This window comes from Carassius carassius, chromosome 20, assembly GCF_963082965.1.
Source record: "Carassius carassius chromosome 20, fCarCar2.1, whole genome shotgun sequence".
Lineage (NCBI taxonomy): Eukaryota > Metazoa > Chordata > Actinopteri > Cypriniformes > Cyprinidae > Carassius > Carassius carassius.
Genome location: NC_081774.1, coordinates 8,409,584 through 8,435,229, shown reverse-complemented (window position 1 = coordinate 8,435,229; position 25,646 = coordinate 8,409,584). Strand labels below are relative to the sequence as shown.

Here is a 25,646-nt window from a genome sequence, read left to right as displayed (position 1 = left end):
CATGGACAGGTAAAATGGTGGTGAGTTAGTTTAAAGGATAGTTCTAATAATGCATGGAAGAACTGACAGACAGATGGATGGAAAAATGGATGGATAGAGGACAGGTTGTTTATAAGAAGAGGCTGGAGGCTGTTTTCCTTATTTATTCTTATAGACTGGACTCAGTACATTTTCACCTCCATCACTGTCTCATCATCATACATCATGTCAGATTGGACGTTTAACCCTGCGTTTACAAGATTGGTGAGGTCACCTTATATAGACCAGGATAGTGAGTCATTGCCTATGTATGTGTGTGTGTGTGTGTTGCGGTGGGTTGAAGGGCGGAAGAACTAAAAAGAGAACAGAAATAAATGAATGAGAAAGAAAGAACCCAATACGACAGATCCTAATTAAAAGACTCATTCCTCTGATAAGACAAATCATGCATGCAGCTAAACATATGGATTCACTTAATGACCTTTAGTTGTAATACATCACGCACACACTTACACACAAACTCACCTCCCACCCCAAACAAACACACTCTCACTGCTTGCTTAATGTAATGATAAAATTAATTAGGGCGACAGCAGTGAAATGAGACTGTTTGTACTGTATATGAAAATCATGTGCCAGGAAATAAAAATGATGTGCTAATGTGATTACTTAGAAACCAGCTGTAAATCACCCATATGCATGTCAACAACATCGCGTTCAGTTTATGCGCATGTTTTAACTCTTACACCTCAAACTTTTTTCATGCAGTATTCCAAAATATTTGGTAAACCTGTTTGAAAATGGCCATTATGGTCTTATTCTCATCAAGGTTGCATTCATTTAATTAAGAATCCCCTATTAACAGTAATATTGTTAAATTGAAAGTAGCAGTTCTCTATTTTGACATAATTTGAAATGTTATTTATTAACTGAATATTCAGAGGCCATTACTCCAGTCTTCAATATCTCTTGAATCTTCAGAAATCATTATAATATGCTGATTTGGTGCACATTTCTTATTATCAGTGCTAAAATATTTTTTTTTTTTTGTGCAAACTGGGATACATTGTTTTAGGGTTCTTTGATGAACATATATATATATATATATAAACTAATGGAAAAAGGAATGTTTTAATGCATCCTTGCTAAACAACAGGAATCAAATATATTTTTAATCATTGTTCAAAATTTGTTTATACAAAATTTGTGTATAAGGGTCTTTTTACCTTTAAAAAAACACTCTCTCTTTTATCTCAGTAGCTGGAATGACCTTTAGGTTGTGCAACATATAGACTTCTTCATCTACAGGTGACCACAAACACACTGATCTGTGTCCCAGAGGAGCCCCCTCTATCCACCAGCAGCTAGTAGATCTGGTGAAATGTCAACACCACAGACATTTAAAGATCCCCTGTTTCCTCTGCTTCATTTACTCTCTCTATCCTGAAGCTCTCTCACAGCCTCTTCAAACCCTTTGAGCAGTGAAAGCAACCATCATTCTCTAGGAATAGAGATGAGTGTGTTTGATTACTGAGGCTTTGCAAAAACAATTTGTGTCCGTGTGGAATACGTGCATTGGCGGTTCTTCCTATCTAATTCGCTTGCCTTTGGCTGTATTTTCCTGTTTCCACCCCGCACATTCATATGAGAACATATTTCAAAGAGAAGACACCCTGCTGAACAGAGTAGTGTTAAAAAACCTTTACTGGCGTTGTGCATAGTTGCAGCTTTAGCAGGTTAATAAAGAAAAGAGCCCATGGCAGCACTATCCAGCACCCCACAACCTGTTCAGACCCACCATTATCATGCCCTCCTTTGAATGAACATTACCCTTAATGCACTGCATCTAGGCAATATTGGAAGCATTTAGTGTAAAAGTTACAGCTTAACAGCACAGGAGAACCTCCAGGTTTTTCTTCCTATTTATTTGTTCCTCGTTGTCTCAGTTGGTGTGCTTACTTCAGTGAGAGTGCTGCACAGTATGGTTTTCCTATTTCTGTTTGGCAGAAAAAGTGAAAAGAAAAGTGGAGGAGAAGTTGCTCAAGTGTAAGTGTTTTTTTGCTAGATTTTTCACTGACTTCAAGAATTATGTTTTACATAATGTGGTCACCCAAACCCCCCGGGTGATATCGAGTGATAACAACTGAATGATATTAATTAATTTTATGTTTTCATTTTTTATTTATTATATTAAACGTGGTTATATTTAAATATAAATATATATGTGCACAAATATGATTTTTATTGTAAAGATTTATAATTATAGAGATTTATTTATTAATTTCTTTGGAGAAATTGAATGGGATTTTTACATGGAACCCAATTGTTGTTCTCTATTAGATAAATGACTTTGTTTTGTTGATGCATAAATCAATTTGTGCATTTATTTGCCAAATATTTACCAATCTAAGATTGAAACAAACACTGGACCAAATATTTTGTTTTTGTGTTAATCATAATAACCAAATGACCCATTGATCATACAGATTAATATGGGAAGTGATTTAACCTCCTTTTTTAAGTTAATAGATTTTTTAAACATATTTATTGTCTTTCTTATTTATTTATTAATTTATTTATTTTTTTTAGCCACAGCCACCAGTTGATAGAGATGTAGGTTCATATAGTACAAACACAAACTGGATTTTTATACCATCTGAGTAAATTAAAATAACACTCTTTTCTATCTTTTTTTTGATTCCAGGGCCTCCATCTGCAGCCGAGAACCCTATCTCCACCCTGAATGACACCTCTGTGACTTTAGAGTGGAGTCCTTCCAGAGACAGTGGCGGCCGAGGGGACGTCACCTACAACGTCCACTGCAGGAAGTGCACCAACGACGGCAAAACATGCAGCCCCTGCAGCAACAGCGTCCATTTCGTACCTAGACAGTTTGGTCTCTCGATCCCTAAAGTGTTGATCACGGACCTGCTGTCCAACACCAACTATACCTTCAGCATAGAGGCGGTGAATGGAGTGTCCGATCTGAGCCCGAACCCTAAACAACAAGTCACTGTCAACATCACCACCAGTCAGACAGGTAGATTGCATCTTTTCTTTCATGATAATGTTTAAATGATGTTGAAAATTGTTGGTTTAAACAAACTAATATCAGATAGGATCTGACTGACTGAAATTTGGGGAGTTGTGGCCTAGTGGTTAGAGAGTTTGATTCCTAACCCTAGGGTTGTGGGTTCAAATCTTGGGCTGGCAATACCACGATTGAGGTGCCCTTGAGCAAGGCACTGAACCCCCAACTGCTCCCTGGGCGCCGCAGCATAAATGGCTGCCCACTGCTCCAGGTGTGTGTTCACAGTGTGTGTGTGTTCACTGCTCTGTGTGTACTTTGGATGGGTTAAATGCAGAGCATGAATTCTGAGTATGGGTTACCATACTTGGCTGAATGTCACGTCACTTTCACTTTTCATTTTGTCACTTTGTGCAGCATCTTGCTTTAAAGACTGACAAATTATTCAAATGTTGATTCATGTCGGACCTATTTAGGATGCAGTGTTACACTTTGAATGCCAAAGCTGGCGCAACGCTGCATGTTTATAAACTGAAAACCAGCATGCCTGAGGCGATAGTTTTTCTGTGAAGAGGTCCTCATTAGATCCAAATATGATTTGAAGGAATTTTTGTAGTCAACGTGTGTGCGTCTGTGTTACAAAAGAGGTAAACAATCTTTTTTTTTCCCCACTTTCTTTATTCACAATGTTATACATCCCAAACCTTTACGCTGTCAGCAAAGGTTATCTTTTTTTATTTAGTGATATTTCTAAAAACTCTAGTGTTTGACAGCCCTTGCGTCGGGTGTGTGTTTTTGTTTGTTATGCAGCGTATTGTTGATTTTCCCCGGTAATGTTATTCTGTTCAAGGTCCCAGCTTTCGATATTAGACAAAGTAGAGGTTTGGTCCACCTAGAGGGTTATTGTTGGACCAGATTGGCATCTGCAGATTCCCATCTTGCTCTCTCACACATACACACAACCTCTGTGGAAGTTCATAATTTCACAAATTTCTGTCTCACACCCCTGACAGGGGTCATCAGTGCAGGCGTGTTCTCATTAAATGTGTGTTTGGGAATGTGTATATGCTGTATTGGGCCTTGTGTAAGGCTCCGGCTGAGCTATTAAATATGTATGAAGATGTTGAGGCTGTAGAGGGAAGCTCTTGAGCAGAACGAGCACATGCTGCGAGAGAGGCGCTTAGTGTCAGAACAGGGTCAAAGATCCCAATGATTTATACATTCAGCCACGTCAGACCATGAACCAACCCCTCAACTTTATTAGTTTATTTGTATTTCATTTATTTATTTCTGAATTTGTTACTTTCTAGTTCTTTAGAAAATGAAGTGGTTTCTGTGTTCTAGTGTTTTAAAAAACATCAAACCAGAGAAAATCAAGAAATTATAGATCATTAAAATGTAGCTATGTAGCTTCTTTCTTTCTTTCTTTCTTTCTTTCTTTCTTTCTTTCTTTCTTTCTTTCTTTCTTTCTTTCTTTCTTTCTTTCTTTCTTTCATTCTTTCTTTCTTTCTTTCTTTCTTTCTTAATAACATCATAAAGCCTTGGCCATTTGATTTAACGATTAATTATTAATGTAATTATTTAATACTTCTGTAAGTATGATAAGTTTGTATTATTTCCATATAATTAAATACAATATATTTTGGTAAATTATAAGTAGATTTGAGCAGTAGAAAAATACAGTAAAAACAGTAATATTGTGAAATATTGTCACTAAAACTTGTTATAACAATTTACAAAAAAAAAAAATCTATTTTAATACATCATGAAATTTACTATATTCCTGTAATGGCAAATATGAAATATATTCCTTCAGAAATCATTCTATTTAGTGCTCAAGAAATATTTCTTATTGCTGCATAATATTTTTATAAAAGTTGTTCTTTTTTAAAAAGAAAGGTACATCGTTTATTTGTCACAGAAATCAATGTCACTTTTGATCTATTTAATGTATCCTTCTGAATAAAATTAACTACATTTTTTATTATTTTTTATTTGTATTATTTTTTTGTATTATTTATTTTTTTTATTTTATATCTTTTTAAAATATTTTTTCCAAAAATAAATAAAATCATTAACCATTAATCACATAAAAATTAACTGGTTGAAGAAAATGACATTAAACGTAATTTACTGTAATTAAGGTGTCTTTCTGTGTGTGTGTGTGTGTGTGTGTGTGTGTGTGTGTGTGTTTGTGTCTATGTCTGGTGCAATTTTGAAGGCTGCTCAGTACAGAAAAGGTGAAGGACAGCAGGTGTATTTACCTCCAACCATCTGACCAAATATCAGACCCGCTGTCTCTGCTGCCATCTCCCTGCCCCCTCTCATTCTCTTCCTCTGTCCGTCCTGCTGTAGTGAGAGAGATGAAGGGACAGACGAGAGAGACAGAGAAGGTGTTAGACTGTGTTTCAAGAGTGTAATTACCTGCTGTTGTGTGGCCCCTTTGTCTTTCTTTAGACAAAGGTTTCACTTGTGTGTATGTGTGTAAAGCACTCTATCTAAGTCTGGGGATCGTGAGCTCTCAGTGGCTTTATTTTGTATCAGTAGAGGGGTAACTGGAATAAAACCATATGGGTCAAGACGCTGCGATTGAACTGAGGTGATCCTGAATACTTCTAGATAGAATTTACCATTTTGTATGTACGTCATCACATTGTGCCTTTGTCTCACTCTGTTTGCAGTGAATGTGATCCTGAAGGAGAGAAAGAGTAAAGACAGTATCACACTGGCCTGGCAGGGACCCGACAGACCAAACGGAGTCATAGTGGAATATGAAGTCATCTACTATGAGAAGGTACATCTACTTTTCATCTCCTTCACTTTCTTCTTCTCTCCTCTTTTATTAGCATCTGAACAGGCCGAGTTATCATCCTCACACACAGATTGCACACATGCTTCTTTGACCTCCATTAAAAGCTGTAACGATTGCAGTTGTCCAGGCATCCCTGGCATGTGTAATTGAGGGCTGAAGCATCATCGTGCCTTTGGGAATGAAAGCAATCAGTAGACCCAGCACAGCACAGTACAGCACTGCTCACACACATACATTATAATCAGCTCTTTAATTATAACGGGAGGATGAAACCAGGGTTGACCTCACCGGTCAGAGAGAATACCTTCACTGTAATACTCACCTGTGCACACACACACACATTCAGAATAAAGGACAACATGTACACATAGTCGTTAATAAGTAATGATTTCTTTTTTAAATCTTGAAAATTTAACTGAACATTATTATATCTAATATGTTATTTCATGTAAATATTGATGTCTGATCAGATAGAATTTTATTTTGTTTTTGTGCATACACATTGAACAAGGTGATCTTCGTTATATCCATATTTATATTACTTATATACTTTATATACTTTGAGCACGCTGTACTTCATATACCCAATATATGTTATAACCAATATTCTATTTTATTTTGCATTTTTTTGTTTTATTTTATTTTTACCATGCGCACACAATTGTTACTCAATTAATCAAGGCTGTGAGGCATATAAATACAGTACATCCTTTATTTTTTTATATTTAATAATAAATGTAAAACCATCTAATTAATTTCAGTTCAATAAATATTTTGCACATACTGAACAGATTGCATTTCTATACTTAACTCACCCTTAATTTAATTCCCATAAAAATATAAATGGCATATATGTTTTTTTTTTTTTTTTTACATCAGTCCTGCACAGATGCAATCATTTGACCTAGTAGTCTAGTCTGGCACACATACTGGTTGCTGTGGGATTATGGGATGTCAGCTCAGACTGAATGCCCAGATGGGTGTCTGGCATTGGAGATCGTGTGGTGCATGCTGTGTTTGTTGGAACTGGAATGATCCCATGCCTTCAGACACAGACCTGCTCTGCACTCCTTCATTCTGGGTGTGGTGGACAGGAACCAAGTCTTTCCCAGAACCCATTTGGTTATTGGATGCTCTTTAATATTTGGAAGAAATGTATTCATTTTGAAAGGTAGTTTTGACTGTTTTAATGACTGATAGCTAATGGCTGATTTCTTTGAGAAATACTATCTCTCATTTTGTCCTTTCTCGATTGATATGATTAGTGTATAAGATCATATTGCAAGATTTTATTTTATTTTTTTAGACTTGCATATCTTGAATGCAAGTCGCTTTGAATAAAGGTTTCAGCCAAATGTATGAATGTAAATGTAATGCATAACCAGACTGCTGACTGCAAGTAAAAATCAGTCAGTCACATCCAAACTAGCACTTTCAGCCAGCTTTTGTCTTTTTTGTGTACAATATGCATCAGAGAATAATTGACTCTGCCATGTTAACTGTTAGCTGGCATTCTTGGTAATTACTATAAAGTTAATCAACTTACAGTATTCATAGACTCACAGCCACACACCACTGCAGATGTATGACTCATGTAACTATAATCACACCAATAATCATGTCAAACAGTGTAAATTAAAGCCTTGGCGTGGTCTGTTAGCACCCCAGCATCTGCCTCTCTAAAATGACTCAACATATGATGCCTGCTGGCTACAGTGTTAGCATGCTGCTGAAATAATATCCTTCATTAATCCTCTTATGTCATATTCTACAGCACAACCTCGAAATTCTGCTGCTCTACATGCAGCACATCAACGCTGCCACCCTGCCGTTTACTTTAAACAGATTTAACAATATATTAGACTGATTGGTTAACATTGCTAGCATAGCATCACAGTTAGATTTAACAGAAATCTTGTCAAGATTTATAGATTTCATAAAAAAAAAAGAAAATTTTAAATATATATAAAAAAATGCTGTATACATATATAAATAACATATACATTTCTATTCTTCAAAGAATCCTAAAAAAAAAAAAAAATATTACAGTTTTCACAAAAATTTTAACTCTTTTCAACATGGATTATAAGAAAGATTCGTAAGCACCAAATTGGCATATTGGAATATTTCTGAAAGATCATCTGACACTGAAGACTGGAGTTGAATAATGAAATTATGAATTAAGAACATTTTCTTTCAAAGTTATTTATATTGACCTTAATTGTTTAAACAGTAGTGTAATTCACAATAAAATTGGACCGGAAGGCTATGCAACACTAAATTTTCCATCATTTTTTTTTTTTTTATCCTCAATCTCTGAATCCAATTGAACAAGTCTCACTGTAAGTGAATGTGAATGTTGCTGTGTTTCTCCATTCCAGAACCAAAGAGACCAGAACTACACGGTTCTGAAGACCAAAGCCCACACAATGACAGTGGAGGGGCTGAAGCCGGGCACCACCTATGTGTTCAGAGTGAGGGCGCGCACTGACGGAGGCTACGGAAACTACGGTGGAGAGATAGAGCTGGAGACCAGTCATGAGGGTAATGATTTTATGCTTTTCTCAACAGTTTTCAATTTCTTTAACTTTCTTCTATATATTTTTGCATGTTTTGTTCCTCTTTCCATTGTTGAACAGATGCTGGGAGTTTCAGGACACTGTTTTTGAATTTAATATGAAGAGCTAGTGTGTGACTTATTTACCAAACCTCCTGCTCATGCTAAATGGGATGCGAGCACTGTGTGTGTCTTGTGAGGACAAACAAGGCTGTGTTGAGTCAATGTTCCTCTGATAGGGATCAAAGAATGGAGGCACATATTAAAAGGCTTTGGGGCATACGGTAAACACAGAGACCTTGTGGTATATGCACCTAATTTAAAGTATGTTACGGCCCAGCGGGCATCTCTGGAAGCATATCACAGAGCTCAGCGGACCTGATCTGCCAAGCTGAAAGTTAACGGAGTCTAGTATATTAATTGCTCTTTTAATAATATGAGAAATGCTTAAACCGTTGGCTCACAGTGACATTCATAAACAGCTTACACCATGTGCATTTGTTCATATGATACACATCAGAGCAGAACAGGCAGCACTGTATATTGCATATGTTTAGTCTGATAATGTAGAAAAATCCATTTAAGAAACAATTGGCGAGAGGTTAGGTGATTATAATAGAATGTTGTTGTTTTTTTGTTTGTTTGTTGTTTTTTACTTTCAACTTATCTTTCCAGGAGGTTTTAGTAACTTTCACTTATTGTCAGTTTTAGTTTACTTTTAGTTTTTGCAGAGTACTATAGTTGTAATTTATTTATTATTTATTTTAGTTAGGGCTGCTAAATTTAATCTGCATTTAATAGCATTTTGTGCTGTCAGACGATTAATCGTGATTAATTGCATCCAAAATAAAAGTTTTTGTTTGCATAATATATGTGTGAGTACTGTGTATATTCATTATGTATATATAAATACAAACACATACATTATATATATTGAAAATAATTACACCTTAACATGCATATATTAATATAAATTTTCATTATATTCATTATATATTCACATTATATTATATAATTTATAGTGTGTGTGTATATATATAATATACAAGCATAACATATTTTTCTGAAATATATGCATACATGTGTGTGTATTTATATATAAATAATAAATATACACAGTCCACACACATATATTATGTAAACAAAAAAGTTTTTTTGGATGTGATTAATCGCTTGACAGCACTAATGGCATTTTCATGTTTAACGCAAGTTGACTGTAAAGGTTTCCAGTTTTTATATATCATGAACTGTGTTTGCCTCTGTTCTCGATGTCTTTTCTGATCATATCTCTTATTGTCCTGTCAAAATAACTGTCAAAAAGGGCAAAAATCCTTTATAATTTAGAAAGAGAGAGAGAGAGAGAGAGAGAGATTCCTATTTAGCATATTTCATGCATCTGGTCCTGACTCAGGACGTTGCGATGTCTTTCTGTACGTGGTGCAGTTGAAGGGAATTCTAAATCAATTTCTGTTGCTGGAGATATTCATTTTCCTGAAAGAGGTGGTTACTCATGCGTTGCCGGCCTTGATAAATGATGTATTTGTTTTGAGTAATGAGTCGATTGCGGCAGCATAAAATCCATATACTCGCCATGAAACTTTCAAACCAAGCCTGTTATTCCCTCTGTTAACATACCTATTTGGATGGCATGTGTAAATAAAAAAATTGACTCCCGCCTTCGTCTACATATTTAGTAGCCAAATGCAGCTGGTTCTGCTTTTTCAAAGGAAACCAAAGTAAAGTTTGACACTGAAGCTAGGTATTTAACCCTCTCTGGGCCCTAAGACACCACATCCTTTGAAAAATATACATGAAAGATGCTCTATTGATAGTTTGATATAAAATATGAATAAATGCAATTTTTCACAAATGTCACTATACTGCATACAAATTTATATTTTGAAGAATGCAGTAGTTAAAAGTGAAATATATAAGTTAATATTTTACTTTTGTTGTTCTTGTTCTTATTATTTATCACTTTTATTTGATTTTTTTATTTCACAAAACAATAGTATTTTTTCAATAGTAAACTATTTCTTTATTGATTTGTTAAACATTTATAAATGAAATAATAAAATAATTGTATCAATAATAATGATATTATGCCTAAATAACTATAAGTCAGAGGAACTCAGTGGGGTCTTTGAGGCCGAACAGGAAGCGAAGCAATCTCAAAAACAGAACATGAAGGTTAACACTGATGCAAATGTGTCTCTTTTTCTCTTTCTCCATCTTTAGATATGCTGGCCATTGGGGACCCTAACCAGTCAACAATCCTCGCGGTGTCCATAGCCGGTGGCATTGTGCTCCTTATCTTCCTGGTGGCATGTTTTGTAGTGAGTGGACGGTAAGAATAGGCTTAGTTTTAACACCATCTGACCTTTGCTTCAGTTGTTCCGTCCTTTGGAGGTGTACTGGTCCCGAGGGCTGATATTACAGTGCAAAATAAAACGCTTCTGTTCATTAGATCTGGGAGCTGCAGTCAAATGGTGATTTTACAAGAAACTGAACCTTGAATTAGAAAATGAAGTGTGGATTCTTCCGTGCCGAAGCATTTAAAAGAACTAGAACAACCCAATACAGGCACTCGGTGAGGTGTGTCTTATAGGCTTCTAAAAACCAAGAAGAAAGCGTTTGAAATTGAAGTCTGAGGAGACATTTTGCACTGCATCTTTACTATTCAAACAATAGCTGAAGCAGAAAAGACGGTGCAGTCAGTTGGATGAAACGTACTGAGCCTATAAATTAATGCTGATAATAAATATACTCTGACTGAATTAAATAGTGGTTTCTTTCTCGAACAAAGCTCGCCCGAAGTCTCTAAAAACATTAGTATTGATCTGAGGTGATTGCCTATCATGCTGAGTGCCCTATTCAGTATTGACTAGAAAAGACCCATATTTGCCTGCTGAGAGCATGTAGAAATGCACGTAATGGATTCATGTGCAACAAATAATTAATCTCAAACCACTCAACTATAAACCAAAACAATAAATATGTAAGACTGAATACGCAAGACTAGAAAAAGTGGTGTACTGGAGTGATTCTCAGCAGGTTTTGCTCAGCTTCATGCATTTCCAATTAGAGCTCTCTGTCCGGAGTGAAAGCTGGAAAAACAGAATGCGTTGAGAGAACAGGCAGTGTTGATTGGTGCTCCTCAGATAACTGTAGAAGAGAAGACAAGATATGGCCAATTACTGAAGATGGCTAGTAGTCTCATGTTTTTAGCACTGATACTTTAGAATTTGAAAAATAAAATTAAAGACACACTTTTTTCTGAAAAGATTTTGACAGTGTGTTGTTGGACTGTCAGCACATTAAACTCTTTCAGAGATGTTGCATCTCTAAATTCCTCTCCTTTGTGGTGAGGCTTGAACAATACGTTTCAACACAGTTACTGTCAGATTTCAAATGTTTGCTTTGAGCAATGTTTGTGGCAATGCTCATCCTTATGGCCTTCATTGTTTTTTGTTGTTGTTTTTGTTTTGTAGACTGATTTGTGTTCAATAGTTACAACCCGAATTCCGGAAAAGTTGGGACGTTTTTTAAATTTTAATAAAATGAAAACTAAAAGACTTTCAAATCACATGAGCCAATATTTTATTCACAATAGAACATAGATAACATAGCAAATGTTTTTAACTGAGAAAGTTTACAATTTTATGCACAAAATGAGCTCATTTCAATTTTGATTTCTGCTACAGGTCTCAAAATAGTTGGGACGGGGCATGTTTACCATGGTGTAGCATCTCCTTTTCTTTTCAAAACAGTTTGAAGACGTCTGGGCATTGAGGCTATGAGTTGCTGGAGTTTTGCTGTTGGAATTTGGTCCCATTCTTGCCTTATATAGATTTCCAGCTGCTGAAGAGTTCGTGGTCGTCTTTGACGTATTTTTCGTTTAATGATGCGCCAAATGTTCTCTATAGGTGAAAGATCTGGACTGCAGGCAGGCCAGGTTAGCACCCGGACTCTTCTACGACGAAGCCATGCTGTTGTTATAGCTGCAGTATGTGGTTTTGCATTGTCCTGCTGAAATAAACAAGGCCTTCCCTGAAATAGACGTTGTTTGGAGGGAAGCATATGTTGCTCTAAAACCTTTATATACCTTTCAGCATTCACAGAGCCTTCCAAAACATGCAAGCTGCCCATACCGTATGCACTTATGCACCCCCATACCATCAGAGATGCTGGCTTTTGAACTGAACGCTGATAACATGCTGGAAGGTCTCCCTCCTCTTTAGCCCGGAGGACATGGCGTCCGTGATTTCCAACAAGAATGTCAAATTTGGACTCGTCTGACCATAAAACACTATTCCACTTTGAAATAGTCCATTTTAAATGAGCCTTGGCCCACAGGACACGACGGCGCTTCTGGACCATGTTCACATATGGCTTCCTTTTTGCATGATAGAGCTTTAGTTGGCATCTGCTGATGGCACGGCGGATTGTGTTTACCGACAGTGGTTTCTGAAAGTATTCCTGGGCCCATTTAGTAATGTCATTGCCACAATCATGCCGATGAGTGATGCAGTGTCGTCTGAGAGCCCGAAGACCACGGGCATCCAATAAAGGTCTCCGGCCTTGTCCCTTACGCACAGAGATTTCTCCAGTTTCTCTGAATCTTTTGATGATGTTATGCACTGTAGATGATGAGATTTGCAAAGCCTTTGCAATTTGACGTTGAGGAACATTGTTTTTAAAGTTTTCCACAATTTTTTTACGCAGTCTTTCACAGATTGGAGAGCCTCTGCCCATCTTTACTTCTGAGAGACTCTGCTTCTCTAAGACAAAGCTTTTATAGCTAATCATGTTACAGACCTGATATCAATTAACTTAATTAATCACTAGATGTTCTCCCAGCTGAATCTTTTCAAAACTGCTTGCTTTTTTAGCCATTTGTTGCCCCCGTGCCAACTTTTTTGAGACCTGTAGCAGGCATTAAATTTTAAATGAGCTAATTAAGTGGATAAAAGTGTAAAATTTCTCAGTTTAAACATTTGCTACGTTATCTATGTTCTATTGTGAATAAAATATTGGCTCATGTGATTTGAAATTCCTTTAGTTTTCATTTAATTAAAATTTAAAAAACGTCCCAACTTTTCCGGAATTCGGGTTGTATTTAGTTAATAGTGTCAAGTTAAAACAGCTCAACTTAAATGACCATGATGGGTTTAATTAGTCCTAATTAAACAGGGCTCACATAAGACATTCAGACACACTAAAAAATGGTACAAAAGCTATACTGTAGACTTGCTAACATAATGCAGATATACAGGTTTTCCCACAAATTTGAGGCCCCAAAATGTCTTTTTATTATTTTACTGTATTCATGTTTGCCAGAAGATTATTCCTTTGGCTACAGGCCTCAGACGTAAGTCTCTACTGTAGCACAGCTGTCTGACATACTATAGAAAGATTATGCAAACGGTATCGTTCTTCAGAGAGAAGTCAGGCCTCAATAACCCCTGCCGGCCAGCTATATGTCCTCGAGCTGAACCATTGGCTGTTTCACTTCATGCAGCTCAGGATTTCAGGGAAAGAGATCGAAAAGCATAATCACCTTACTACTCTTCAGGTCTTGGTCTGCTAAAATCCCTGTTGAGTCAATTTTGTTTCCTCTTACCATGAGGTCTTTATAGCTGCCAAGTGTATCCATCTTTTTTATATATTTTGTATATCCAAGAAAGAGCAAGTGATCAAACAAATGAGTGAAAGAGCAAACACATTAACAAGCAAACAATTGAATGAAGGAACGAGTGAATTAATAAACTAACAGTAATGAATGAAAAAACAAACAAACAGTAGCAGAGTGGCTAGTTAGACTTGCAGTATTCAGCTTGTTTTACTTCATTATTTTCAATCTTTATTCCACATACCCCTCTTCTCTCTTTCTCTCTCTCTCTCTCTCCCTTCCTCTTTCTCTCTTTTCTGTCTGTAAAAACATGAGCAATATTTTGCTAAGGCTACGCTACCGTTAGCATATTTTTGTACTGTTGACTTCACCTGGCTCACAGAGATAATGCATAATTTAGAGATTTTAACATCAGCATTGCCAGCTCCACTGCTATAATACTTGCAGCCTACGAGAAAGACTGAGGCTGGGATCTGTGCTTTAATATAATCGTTTGAAATACACCTAATTAGCATCATTCTCCTTGTTGAATGAAAATAGGCGAGCATGATTAGCATACCATAAAAATGAATTTTTTAAACAGTCATAAAGTCAAATTCTCAATTATAAAACTATGAGTGCACTGGCTAATCGAAATAAAGTTTAAGTTGGAGCCATTAGCACAGAAGCTATTCCCATCTCTTCTTTCCATTCCCTGTGCTCTCTTTAGTTTTTGTGTGAATAGAATAACAGCTGAGATCAAAATAAGTAAATAAATAAATAATGCTATTTTAATTTGCTTGTTCAGTGCACCAGGTACTTACATTTGGCTGACAGAATATAGAATATTTGTGGTTTGTATATGGACAACAGGAGAAACTGGCATGTGTTACAGCAGGCAGATGGTGTTCACTCATCAAATTCGGACTACAATTTCTTTTTAAATGTCTGTTTCCCTAAAAAGCAATTAAAACACGGCAGGTGGGTGTTAACGGCTGGGAAACTCCTGCAAGTTTAGCTCTCCGACTTATCAAACATCACTGCTGCTCTCTTCATTGCCAGACAATTATTTTTGTTTTTAACTTATGAGAAAGTTGGAAAACGTATTTTACTCCCACGTCTAACTCTCTCTATCCTTTAGGATAATCTCTTTTAAGCCGTATCCTCAGTGGAGCGCCTAATTATTTGGCGTGCACGCTACACATGCTAATATTTGTCTTTTAATTGCATTTTTTATATTTTCTGCTGCACGCAAATCAAGCAAGCACATTCTTTTTGAATAATTATCAATAGCTACTGTTTTTGTTTTTTAATATTCAATAAATTATTCATACAAATTGCAGTATTATGCATCTCAAAGATGATGTTCCCTCATTTAAATAGTTAGTAATAGTTCAGCCAATAATGACAATTTGCTGAAAATGTACTTTACCCTCAGGCAATCCAAGATGCAGATGAGTTTGTTTCTTCATTGGAACAGATTTTACATTTACATTTATTCATTTAGCTGATGCTTTGATCCAAAGCGACTTACAATTGCTATATATGTCAGAGGTCGCACACCTCTGGAGCAACTAGGGGTTAAGTGTGTTGCTCAGGGACACATTGGTGTCTCACAGTGGATTCAAACCCGGGTCTCTCACACCAAAGGCATGTGTCTTATCCACTGCGCCAACACCACCCACCCATTTTAAAAAAGAAAATCACTTGCTCACCAATGGATCCTCTGTAGTAGGTCATCTCATTGGGGGCGCTATGTTAAGAATACATGACCAGCTACATGTTGTATATTACTCCTATTATATACATATTTTGTATACATATTTTATGCATGATTTATTTCAGTAGTTCCTGATTTTTGGACACTTTTGGAATAAATTAATTAAGATCGACTGCAAATAATGCATTTCTGCAATTGCATGAGTAACTGTAAACATTGAGAAGTACAGTATTTACATGATCCTGCAACTTATTTCCAGGCATTTCTAATTAAATGCGCACACTTTTTCTCGAGGAAACAAATTGGGATTTTATAAGTGTATACTGTGCTTATAAACCCCTATACTGCCTTTCACCATCAAGACAGTGGAAATAATTATGGGATACCACAAGAGATCATTCACTTATCTCCTTGATAATGTTAGTATGGCACAGATGGATCTGTCTCTGTAATGAAAGATGAAGTGCACAGGAAGATTTTCAAGCCGATCTAATCAGACAGAAGCAGCAGCTCTTTGTCAATGAGATGTTATCTTCGAAGCATCTGCTACAGGCCTTGGGTTATTCTTAAAACTTAATGATGACAGGAAAGTGTGCTTCATATGCTCACTCACTCTCCTGTGAATCGAACGAGCTCTTCATGCTCTCCAACATGTTTTTGATAATTTTCATCTTCCCATTATCTCTCCAACAGGTTGTTGCGCTGCTATTTTTGTAATGGATTTCTGCATAAAATGTTCAGTTTGACCTCAAGTGTGCTTGTGTGTGCTAACATCGAAGTTATATCTTTGATTGGCCAAATAGCACCAATTTAACAATTTAACGTTTGGCTGCCCTGGTATAAATGCATCTGTGCTGCTAGCAGACTTACCAAAGTGCAATGTTTTAGAGCCAAAACTACTTATAAACTGAAGAGCTGTCCCATTATAAAAGCTGGAATGGTGAACACAAAGCTTCATAGGAGCTCAGTTTTCAAGTCTATAGCCAGCGGGCCCTTCTCAGTGCATTCTCATTTACACACTCATGTGCAAACACATTCACATACATGCTTCTCACATTTATCCAGAGGTGTAATGGTTCTCCCATCCTCTTAACGTGATGGACTGGCCTCTCACCGCAATATACTCGCTGTGTGTGAAAGCACTCTTTGGCAGCGGTGCCGCTGCTATAATTGTTTCTATAGGATGGACGGCACTATAGCTCAGTTCATTTTGAGCGGTGCGATTTGAGTAGCGACTGAAATATCGCACAGTCAGCATAAAAGAGAAGTAAACACTGAGATAATGAAAGTAAAGCAAGGTGCCGCCTGTCAAGCGCAATTATACAGGAAGGGAATCTTAAACCTCTTGCTAGGAAAGAGGTGACAGGCCTGTTTGTGTGGTTCGAGCTTTAAGTCTTCAGGGAGGGAGTGTACATTTCCATGTGCTGTAGTACTTTTCTCAGAAAACTTTGCTGAGAACAACAAAAGAAAGTTAGATTTTAGGTTATGGCATTGGAACTATGATTGGTTTTCTGAGATAATAATAACAATAATAATAATAACAATAATAATAATAATTATTATTATTTTATTATTATAAAATGCCATTGTTATAATTCTTTATGAAGTTAAGTTATATTATTATTATTACTAATAATTCTATAAAAAAAAGCTATAAAAATAGCATTTAAATAGACTCATGAAGCTTTATGAAAATATTTCATATTATTATTATTATTATTATTATTATTATTATAATTATATTATTATATAAATATATAATTATAAAAATATTATTAGTATTATTATTATTAATTATGAAAATGTTATATTATTATTTTAGTACATTAATATAATATAAAATTAATGTTGTCGTTATATAGTTTTATATAGTGCTTTTGTTAATATTTTTCTTCAATCTGGCATTAGAAGTATAATAATAATGAGAATAGAATATATATGAGAATATATATATATATATATATATATATATATATATATATATATATATATATATATATATTAGAATTATAACTTTAAAGATTGCTTTCATAATTAACTGAATAAATAACCTTTCACGATTTGTATCAATAGTATTTATTATCTCTAATTAAAAGTCAACCGAAATGAACCTGCAATCACGCTAAGTTTAATTTACACAGTCGTTTTTCGCCAAAACAAAGGCAAGCACTTTATGTCCTTTCATTTTCTTCGGGCCGATTAGCAAATGAGAGTTTTATTACATGCGTGGCCCCTGCATAGATTAGGGCGACACTAGTCATCATGTCAGAGGTCAAACTCCTTAATTAATTGGATTCTGACTGCTGTACTGAATCAAACTAATAAAAAGCGGCTCTCAGAAATAGGATCATTATCACCGCAATTTTCTCTCCTGCATTCTCAATTACTGTAATGAATCGTTAACAAATGAGATGTTTCTCCACACCTATCAGAAACATGTCCTGGAATTTAGCACATATCTCCATTTAATCTCTTCACTTCACTAATAATGACTTTAGCTGGAGTAAATCTTTTTTTTTAAATAGCAAGCACAGGCCTTGGAGATCTGCCAGGTCTCCTCCAACTGAGAAAGTGGCCAAAAGAAAGTAGCTTAAAAAAATGAGGGATCAAGAGACGAGGGACGAGTATTTTGTTTCGCATTCATTCTGGCTATCTGTTATTGCTTGATAATGTAATGACCGTACGATGCAGCGATGACGGCTCCTGTGAGTTGGAGCCGTGGGTGTCGCTGATTGCCATTAATCTGAAGAGCCACTCCGCATGATGAAAGCGTTAGGGAGGCATTTCTCTGTCCGTCTCCATCCTATTAGCACTGAGGCAAACACACCGAATGATTAAAAATTGTCTGATCTTTGAAAAAAGCCTGTCGTTTATGCTAATCAACCCTGCTGACAGCCACTGCAGGCCAAAACATTCCCTCACCAAAAATACGGAGCAGTGGAGAGCCTCTCTGTGCATTCCTTTCAGCTTCATTGTCAATTTTTCGAGACTAATTTTGTACGGACACTGTGTAGTGTAGTGAAGCCCAGAAACAAAACCTATTCCTTTTTCTCTCCCTCTCTCTTTATTGGCATGACAGTATAGTAAACAAAGGGTTCAGAACAAAGTGCTGTCATTTGTTACATTTCTTCATTATGGAATTCTTTTTTGTTCATCAGTAATAGAGGCCTCTCAAAAGCATTTACTTTGATTCTGATTTCAAACACGGACACTGCTGTCTAATCTGAATTATACCAAGAACGCTTCGCTTCAGATATTAACAACATATAAAAGCAACTTATTTTGCGGCAATCTTCAAAATAAAAGTTCTTCAGTGTTCGTTGCAGTACCTCAGGTTCAACTCTTTTTATCAAGCATTATATTTCATTGTACATTTGAGTTATTTGGACTGTAGAGATCTTTAGAGATTAAAAAAAAGTAATTGATTTGAGATTCTAGGTTCTTTAGATCAGCATGCCATAGTCACCCAAAACATTAAATACTCTTATCATTTACTCACCCTCATGTTGTTCCAAAGGTGTTTTTTTTTTTTGGTCCATACTAGGGGCTTCCCCGACTAAGGATTTTCATAGTCGAATCGGAATTTTCGAATCATATGTTTGGGGGTGGGGCAAAATACATTAACAAGCGTCAAGTCAGACATTCGACTAACATAATTACTGATGTTAACACAGGGAAAATGTGTAATGAACACCTTGTAGATATAAACAGGGTAAATAATGTTTTATGTTTTGATTAACAGATAGCTAACACTTAACGTCGGCGAAATCATAACAAATATAACAATATAACGTTAGCCTAAAACGTTAGCAGTTAATGTTCTGCATTTCTGTTTTGAGCTGTGCGCGCTGAAGATGACCAGTACAGTGACGCATTTGATAGCAAGTTTTTAATCAATGGGATTCAACTCATAATTTCATATAGAATACGCTTCGTTATTTGCACAACATAACGTTAATATTAAGACTTAAAGGCTATTTGCAAAAAGGGCCCAAATGCACATGAACATATCTGCGGGGCTCTGAATGTGAACTCCTTTTGTGGACGCGTTCTTCACGAAACAATGTGCAGAAACACGGCAGCTAAACTATAAAAATTCACAGCGTTTTATTATAATGGTCTTCTCATTATAATAGTATATAACAGTCCCAGTCATAGTTATTAATATTCTGCTTTGTAGTTTGACCTGCTCGCGCTGTGCACTGAAAAGATATCACTGTAGTACTACAATGAAGCGCTTGACTCAAAACTAAATGCATCTTATATCAGGTAAATAATATATCCACAATATATATACACCAGCTAAAATGTTTTGAAATAACTTGTACCCTACCTGATCGAAAAAAATCCAGTCTCTGCCTGTGTCAGTTTGAGTCTTGGTAAAGTTTTAAATCCCTGCCGCTAAGATGTTTCTCTGTCGGTCACCGATTATGGAAAGTGAAATATAAATCTATAAGGGTGGTTGGATTTATTCACGCACTTTAAAATATTAATTTGAAGCGTCTTTCTTTTCAGATTCTTACATCATAATAGGCTGTATAATAACTTATTGGAAGAATACCGTTAGTTCTATGTGAAATCAATATTGAGCTCCCACATATAGTCAAAATGGCATAATCAATAACACCCCGTGAATATTTGACTGTTAGATTGGTAGTCGAATCAGGCTTCTCGAATCAAAGCATCTATTCGTCGACTATTTGGGGTCACCCCTAGTCCATACATTGAAAGTCAATAGGGTCCAGTGTTGCTTTGGACCCCACTGATTTTAATTGTCTGGGCAAAAACAGCTGAAACATTCTTCAAAATATCATATATTTATTTGGAATGACATGATTCATTTTTATAATTTTTTTTTTTGGTGGACTATCTCTTTAAAAAACCATGAAACAATTTAAAGAAACTATGATGTCACACCAAGGACTTTTTAAATGTCTAAATATCTACAGTATATAGCCCCTAAGCAGAGATGCCCAGACTTCCCTCTCCCTAGACACTTCCTCCAGCTCTTCCTGGGGGATACCAAGGCGTTTTCAGGCCAGCCGAGAGACATAGTCCCTCCAGCGGGTCCTTTCCATTCCACAAAATGTTCTTTATAGTGGAAAAGATTCTTAATTTTTTTTTTTTAAATAACCAAAAATGGTTCTTCTATGGCATTAATGTGAGAATTCCCTTTTTATTTAAGAGAATAAAAGGTCCTTTGTGGAACTTTGAAAAGTTCTTCTGCAGCATCAGGCTGTGAAAGTTTTAGTTAAGCTTGGAAGAGTGCTCAGTATCTCAGTATTTTTAAACTAAATAATTTTCCAGTATTTCTAAAACCTTTTTAGAAGTCCAGCATAAGCTGCATGAATTTGCTGTAGACATGTTGCAGTCCTGGACAAAGGTCCCTTTGTCTCCTACGCTTTTTTAGTCCTCCCATTAATAAAAAGTCAAATCCACATATCAGCTTGACCGTAGCTGTTTTGTGTCGTCAGCATTGGCGGTTATCTCAAGGTCACATGCTTATTGTCAAATGAAAGGCTAAGGTTGGTCACCTCCCGTTTTAATGCTGTGAAAAACACAAGGTAATCAAACAAGCAATTAAGCATTATGAGAGGAAATAACTTCATGCTGTGCCCTTTGCAGGCTCCTTTCAGGTTTTACAGCTCTTCCCCAGCCCAGACATGCGCCAAACAGGAAATCAACATTTAAGACCGCCTGCCATTCATCACTCTGAGATGAGGAGGATGTTTAAAAGGTGGAACGGAGCAGTAGTGAAGGTCAGCGTGGAGGTCAGATGTGTGTATTTTGCAGAAGCCTACGATAAACACCCACTTTCGTTTTAATAAAAATCAAGGTCAAAAAGGATGTTTTAATTTCAAGTTTATTATAAACTGACCGGTATTTCAAAGGGTCATCGCTTTGACCAAACAGTCACTGATTATTTTTTAGCGAAAGGCTTACTTGATGCCACTCTCTTGCTCCCGTTTCTACGGTGGTCCACTTTGTGTTTGTAAAATGAGATGCCGGATGAATTAAACCAGATGAGGTGATCGTATTTCAACACGCTGCTGGAGCGCGAGGGTAAGGGCAGCGGCAGCCATGGGAATATCTGAACCATTTTTTTCACCTAATTGTGAGTCAGTTAGAAACAGTTGGCAAGGACATGTGGCTGGGGAGACTTTAATGGAGATGAATGGAATGCCAGGAGGATACAGGAGAACCCTGACCCGTCCTCCTATTTCTGTAGTCCTGCTTGTCTTGATCGACTGATCTGATTATCGAAAAAGCCTGCTTTGTCATATAACATTTCTCATAATACAGCTTGTTTGTCGTCATTTTTCCGAAGTTTGAATTTCGAGAAGGTTCAGTCAAGGTTGAGAAGTTCCTTTGTGTCTTTCCAGCCTTTGAACTTCCATTAGATTCACATTTCAATTTGATACTGTTTGGTTTCAAAGCCCCTCTTTACATCCATATTTACTCAGTTTAAAGGTATCAAAGTTTCTTCTAAAGGAGAAAAAAACATCCATCTGAGCTCACGCAGAGGAGAAAGTTCCCTTCTGTTTGATCACGCCGCCGTCTTTGTCTGGCCAGCTTTCTTGATCCTAAAGAAATTCTGTTTTGGGGAGAGCCATTTTTCACACCAGGCACCTCGCGGAGATGGGGGAATCAAAAAGCGCCTTAGTCAGGGCAGAGGCTGATGGGAATGGGCTCTACAGCTCTAGGGTTCCTCTTACAGCAGATCACTTTCTCCCCAAGTCTCATTTCAATAGCGTTAGTATACTGCAGCCCAACTGAGCGCTCCGAGCAGAAAGCACACTGTCAGCAAAATCATCAGCTCAGCACCGACTCAAACCCTCAAAGAGTGTCAAGATGTAGATGTGAAAATATAGCGAGAGAGATGAAGGGAGAGGAGAAACCATTGTGATGGAAGTTCCAGAAAATGAAAAGGTCAGATAAGAGAAAAGGAAAGAATAAAAATAACAGAAACATTGTGCCACATGCATAAAATTCCTGCTAGCATTTTTATTCGTACATTTTATGTTTTTGAGTGACATTGCCATGGCTGAATTCATGTGATCAAAAATGTAGTAATTTTGTGAAATATTATTGCAGTAATTTCTATTTTAATGCATTTTAAAGTGTAATTTATTCCTTTTATAGCAAAGCTGAGTCATTTTTTAGCAGCATTTACTCCAATATTTTTTTAGCGTAACACGGTACTTCAGAAATAATTTCCAATAATCATTTATTAGCAATTGTGAAAAAGTTTGTGTTGCTTAATATTTTTTCATGAATAAAAAGTTCAAAATAACTTTTTTTAAATATATGTACTTATTTGGATACATTATAAATGTCTATTGTTGTCACCTTTGATCAATTGAATGTGTCTTTGCTAAATAGCTAAGTATTAATATCATTACAAAAAAAAAAAATCAACTGGCCCCAAAACCCCCAAATTTTACTATACTAACAAAGCTATTTAAATCTAAATAAGAGTAAGATGTATAAAATAAGACAAATGATGATGAATAGTTCACCGGAAAAAAAAAAAAAAAAAAAATCTATATATATATATATATATATAATATATTTATTTATATATATATTTATATATATATATATATATATATATATATATTATATATATTTATTATATATATATATATATATATATATATATATATATATATATATATATATATATATATATATATATATCACTGTTTAGTTATTTACTCAAGATCATTTCTTGCAAGATTTTTTTTTCTTCATAAAAAGGTAATTTTAAAAAATGTTTTCATTATATATTCCAAGTTTTCTGAAGCAACTTTATGTAAAATAAAACATAAAAAGTGAACAAATCATTCAGATAATTCTGTGAACAATCAGTTTATTGGAAATATTAGACTCAAAATGATTAGTAGATGGATCAGATATCCTTCTAATATGAAATCTCATGAATGTCAGTGAGAGCTATGTTGGATGTCAAGATTTTGACAACTTATTTCTGGCTTTAGATGACTGATTTCAATGGTCTGCTTTTATTATAATTTTATGATGCATTTTGGCAAAAGAGTGGCCAGGATATTGTTTAAACATTAAAATCATGGAAGACAGAAAGTCATACAGAACGCCATGAAATGATGACAGAATTTACATTTTTAGGTGAACTATTCTTTATAGAAGGCACTGTATATGATCTGCAGGACAGAAAGCTGGAAGCCGTCATGAAGAAGAACGGCGCTCATGTGACAGCATATTAGACCTGGAAGGTAAATTGAAATGTAAATTGAGTGTGCGACTCAGAGAATGAGGAAATATGAAGCTGAAATGTGCTAGACCTTCACGTAGAGCGGGAACAGCTTTTTTTCTCCCGTCAGCAAAGTACAATAGCAGACCCTGGTGTACCGAACATCTCATATCTGTCTGCTCTGTGTGGCAGAATGTTCTGGAGAAAGAGAGCGAGAGTGCATTAGGCAGCACAAAGTGATTTGTCCTCATGGTGTTCAGGCCGTACTGAAAGAGCAGGGGCCTTGCTCAACAAAAGCAAGCAGTGTTCGGTCATTTATTGGAGGAACACTGGAAGATTGGAGTCATTCATCAGGGTGATGCTCGCTGCTTTGTTCTTCAAGGAGAGACATTTTGTCAATATAAAATGCTATTTTTCTCATTAGATTTCTGAGAGGCCTGTCAGCCATACGGACATACAGTGAGAACAGCTTCATAAGATTTGTGGTCCTCAATATCCCCATACACACTTTGTGTCATGGAAATGTATGCTCGTTATTGACATGCGGCTCAGAATGCACTCGTTTTCAATTCAAAACAGAAACTGATTGTAGAAACTGTTGCATTATACAAATTATACGAAGAATCCTATTATTTTAACTTGACAAATTTTCTCTTTGAAATAGTATTATTTTGATGCCCCAATGAAGATATCATTTGATAATGTTAGATTTGATAATCTATCTATCTATCTATCTATCTATCTATCTATCTATCTATCTATCTATCTATCTATCTATCCATCTATTTATTTGTTTGTTTGCTGGTTTTATCTATGCATAAATTTGTAACTATTTTTAACTATTTTCAAAACGCAAGACTCAAACATGACTAACAATGCCATCAGACACACTAACACACCTTCAGAAAGTGAGACATTAAAAATTCTGCAAGTGTAATTGTGCTTTTAAGCATCTCTATAAAAGGATGATGGCATTGGATTCAGCCCTAACAAAACATTAGAAAAACTAATGCAAAATCTTTGTCACAATAAGCACACACACACAGTATTTTGGTGTGCGCTTGTGCCACTTTCCTGACAGCATAGCTGAGTGCTGTCATAATAAACAGCTGTTAAATTTGCTAATATTTTTCCATTTGTCAGATTGCATTCAAGAAAAACAATAAAGTTAAGATTTTAATGAATGGCTTGTTTTTCTAGTTTTGATGACCTTCAGCCATTCGTCTTTCTTCTTTCTCCTTGACATCAATGACAAGATGAGTCAAGGTTTCCACACACACATGCACGCAAGCATGCAATGGGGGATCAATCCGTCCAGCCAATTAGTGCCGTTTACATGATGACAAGCTTGTGTTTGATTCAGCCAAATAAAATCAGCATCAAACTGAAGTGTTGAAGCATGATGAACACTGGCAATTGGTTACACTATGTAGTGTACACACACATGTGTGCGAGTGAGGTGCGCTTGCCAAAGACAGAATTATTCTCACTTTTCTCTGCCACGTAATCACAGCTCCAGCTGCCAACTCGCCATGGCTGGGCTCCTGTGACCCTGGCATGGGCAGCCCCTCTCCTCATCATTACTGCCAAATTAAAAGCCAGAAGCCTCCAGCTCATCTGTCTCCCTGCTGCCGACTCTTATCACAAGCTCGGCCGCTCCCTCGCCGTGCCCAACCCAGAGCACGCTTATTACGGACGCCTTGGAA

At 36.1% G+C, this 25,646-nt stretch overlaps 1 protein-coding gene across 1 annotated transcript in view; it reads left to right on the top strand.

The window, feature by feature from the left end:
• The window catches only part of epha4b (eph receptor A4b), a 111,768-nt gene that overhangs the window by 59,128 nt on the left and 26,994 nt on the right, over positions 1-25,646 (top strand). The window contains exons 5-8 of the mRNA XM_059501469.1: positions 2,684-3,019; positions 5,689-5,801; positions 8,201-8,363; positions 10,615-10,723. Coding sequence (XP_059357452.1) covers positions 2,684-3,019; positions 5,689-5,801; positions 8,201-8,363; positions 10,615-10,723 — 721 coding nt within the window. The remainder of the gene's footprint in view (positions 1-2,683; positions 3,020-5,688; positions 5,802-8,200; positions 8,364-10,614; positions 10,724-25,646) is intronic.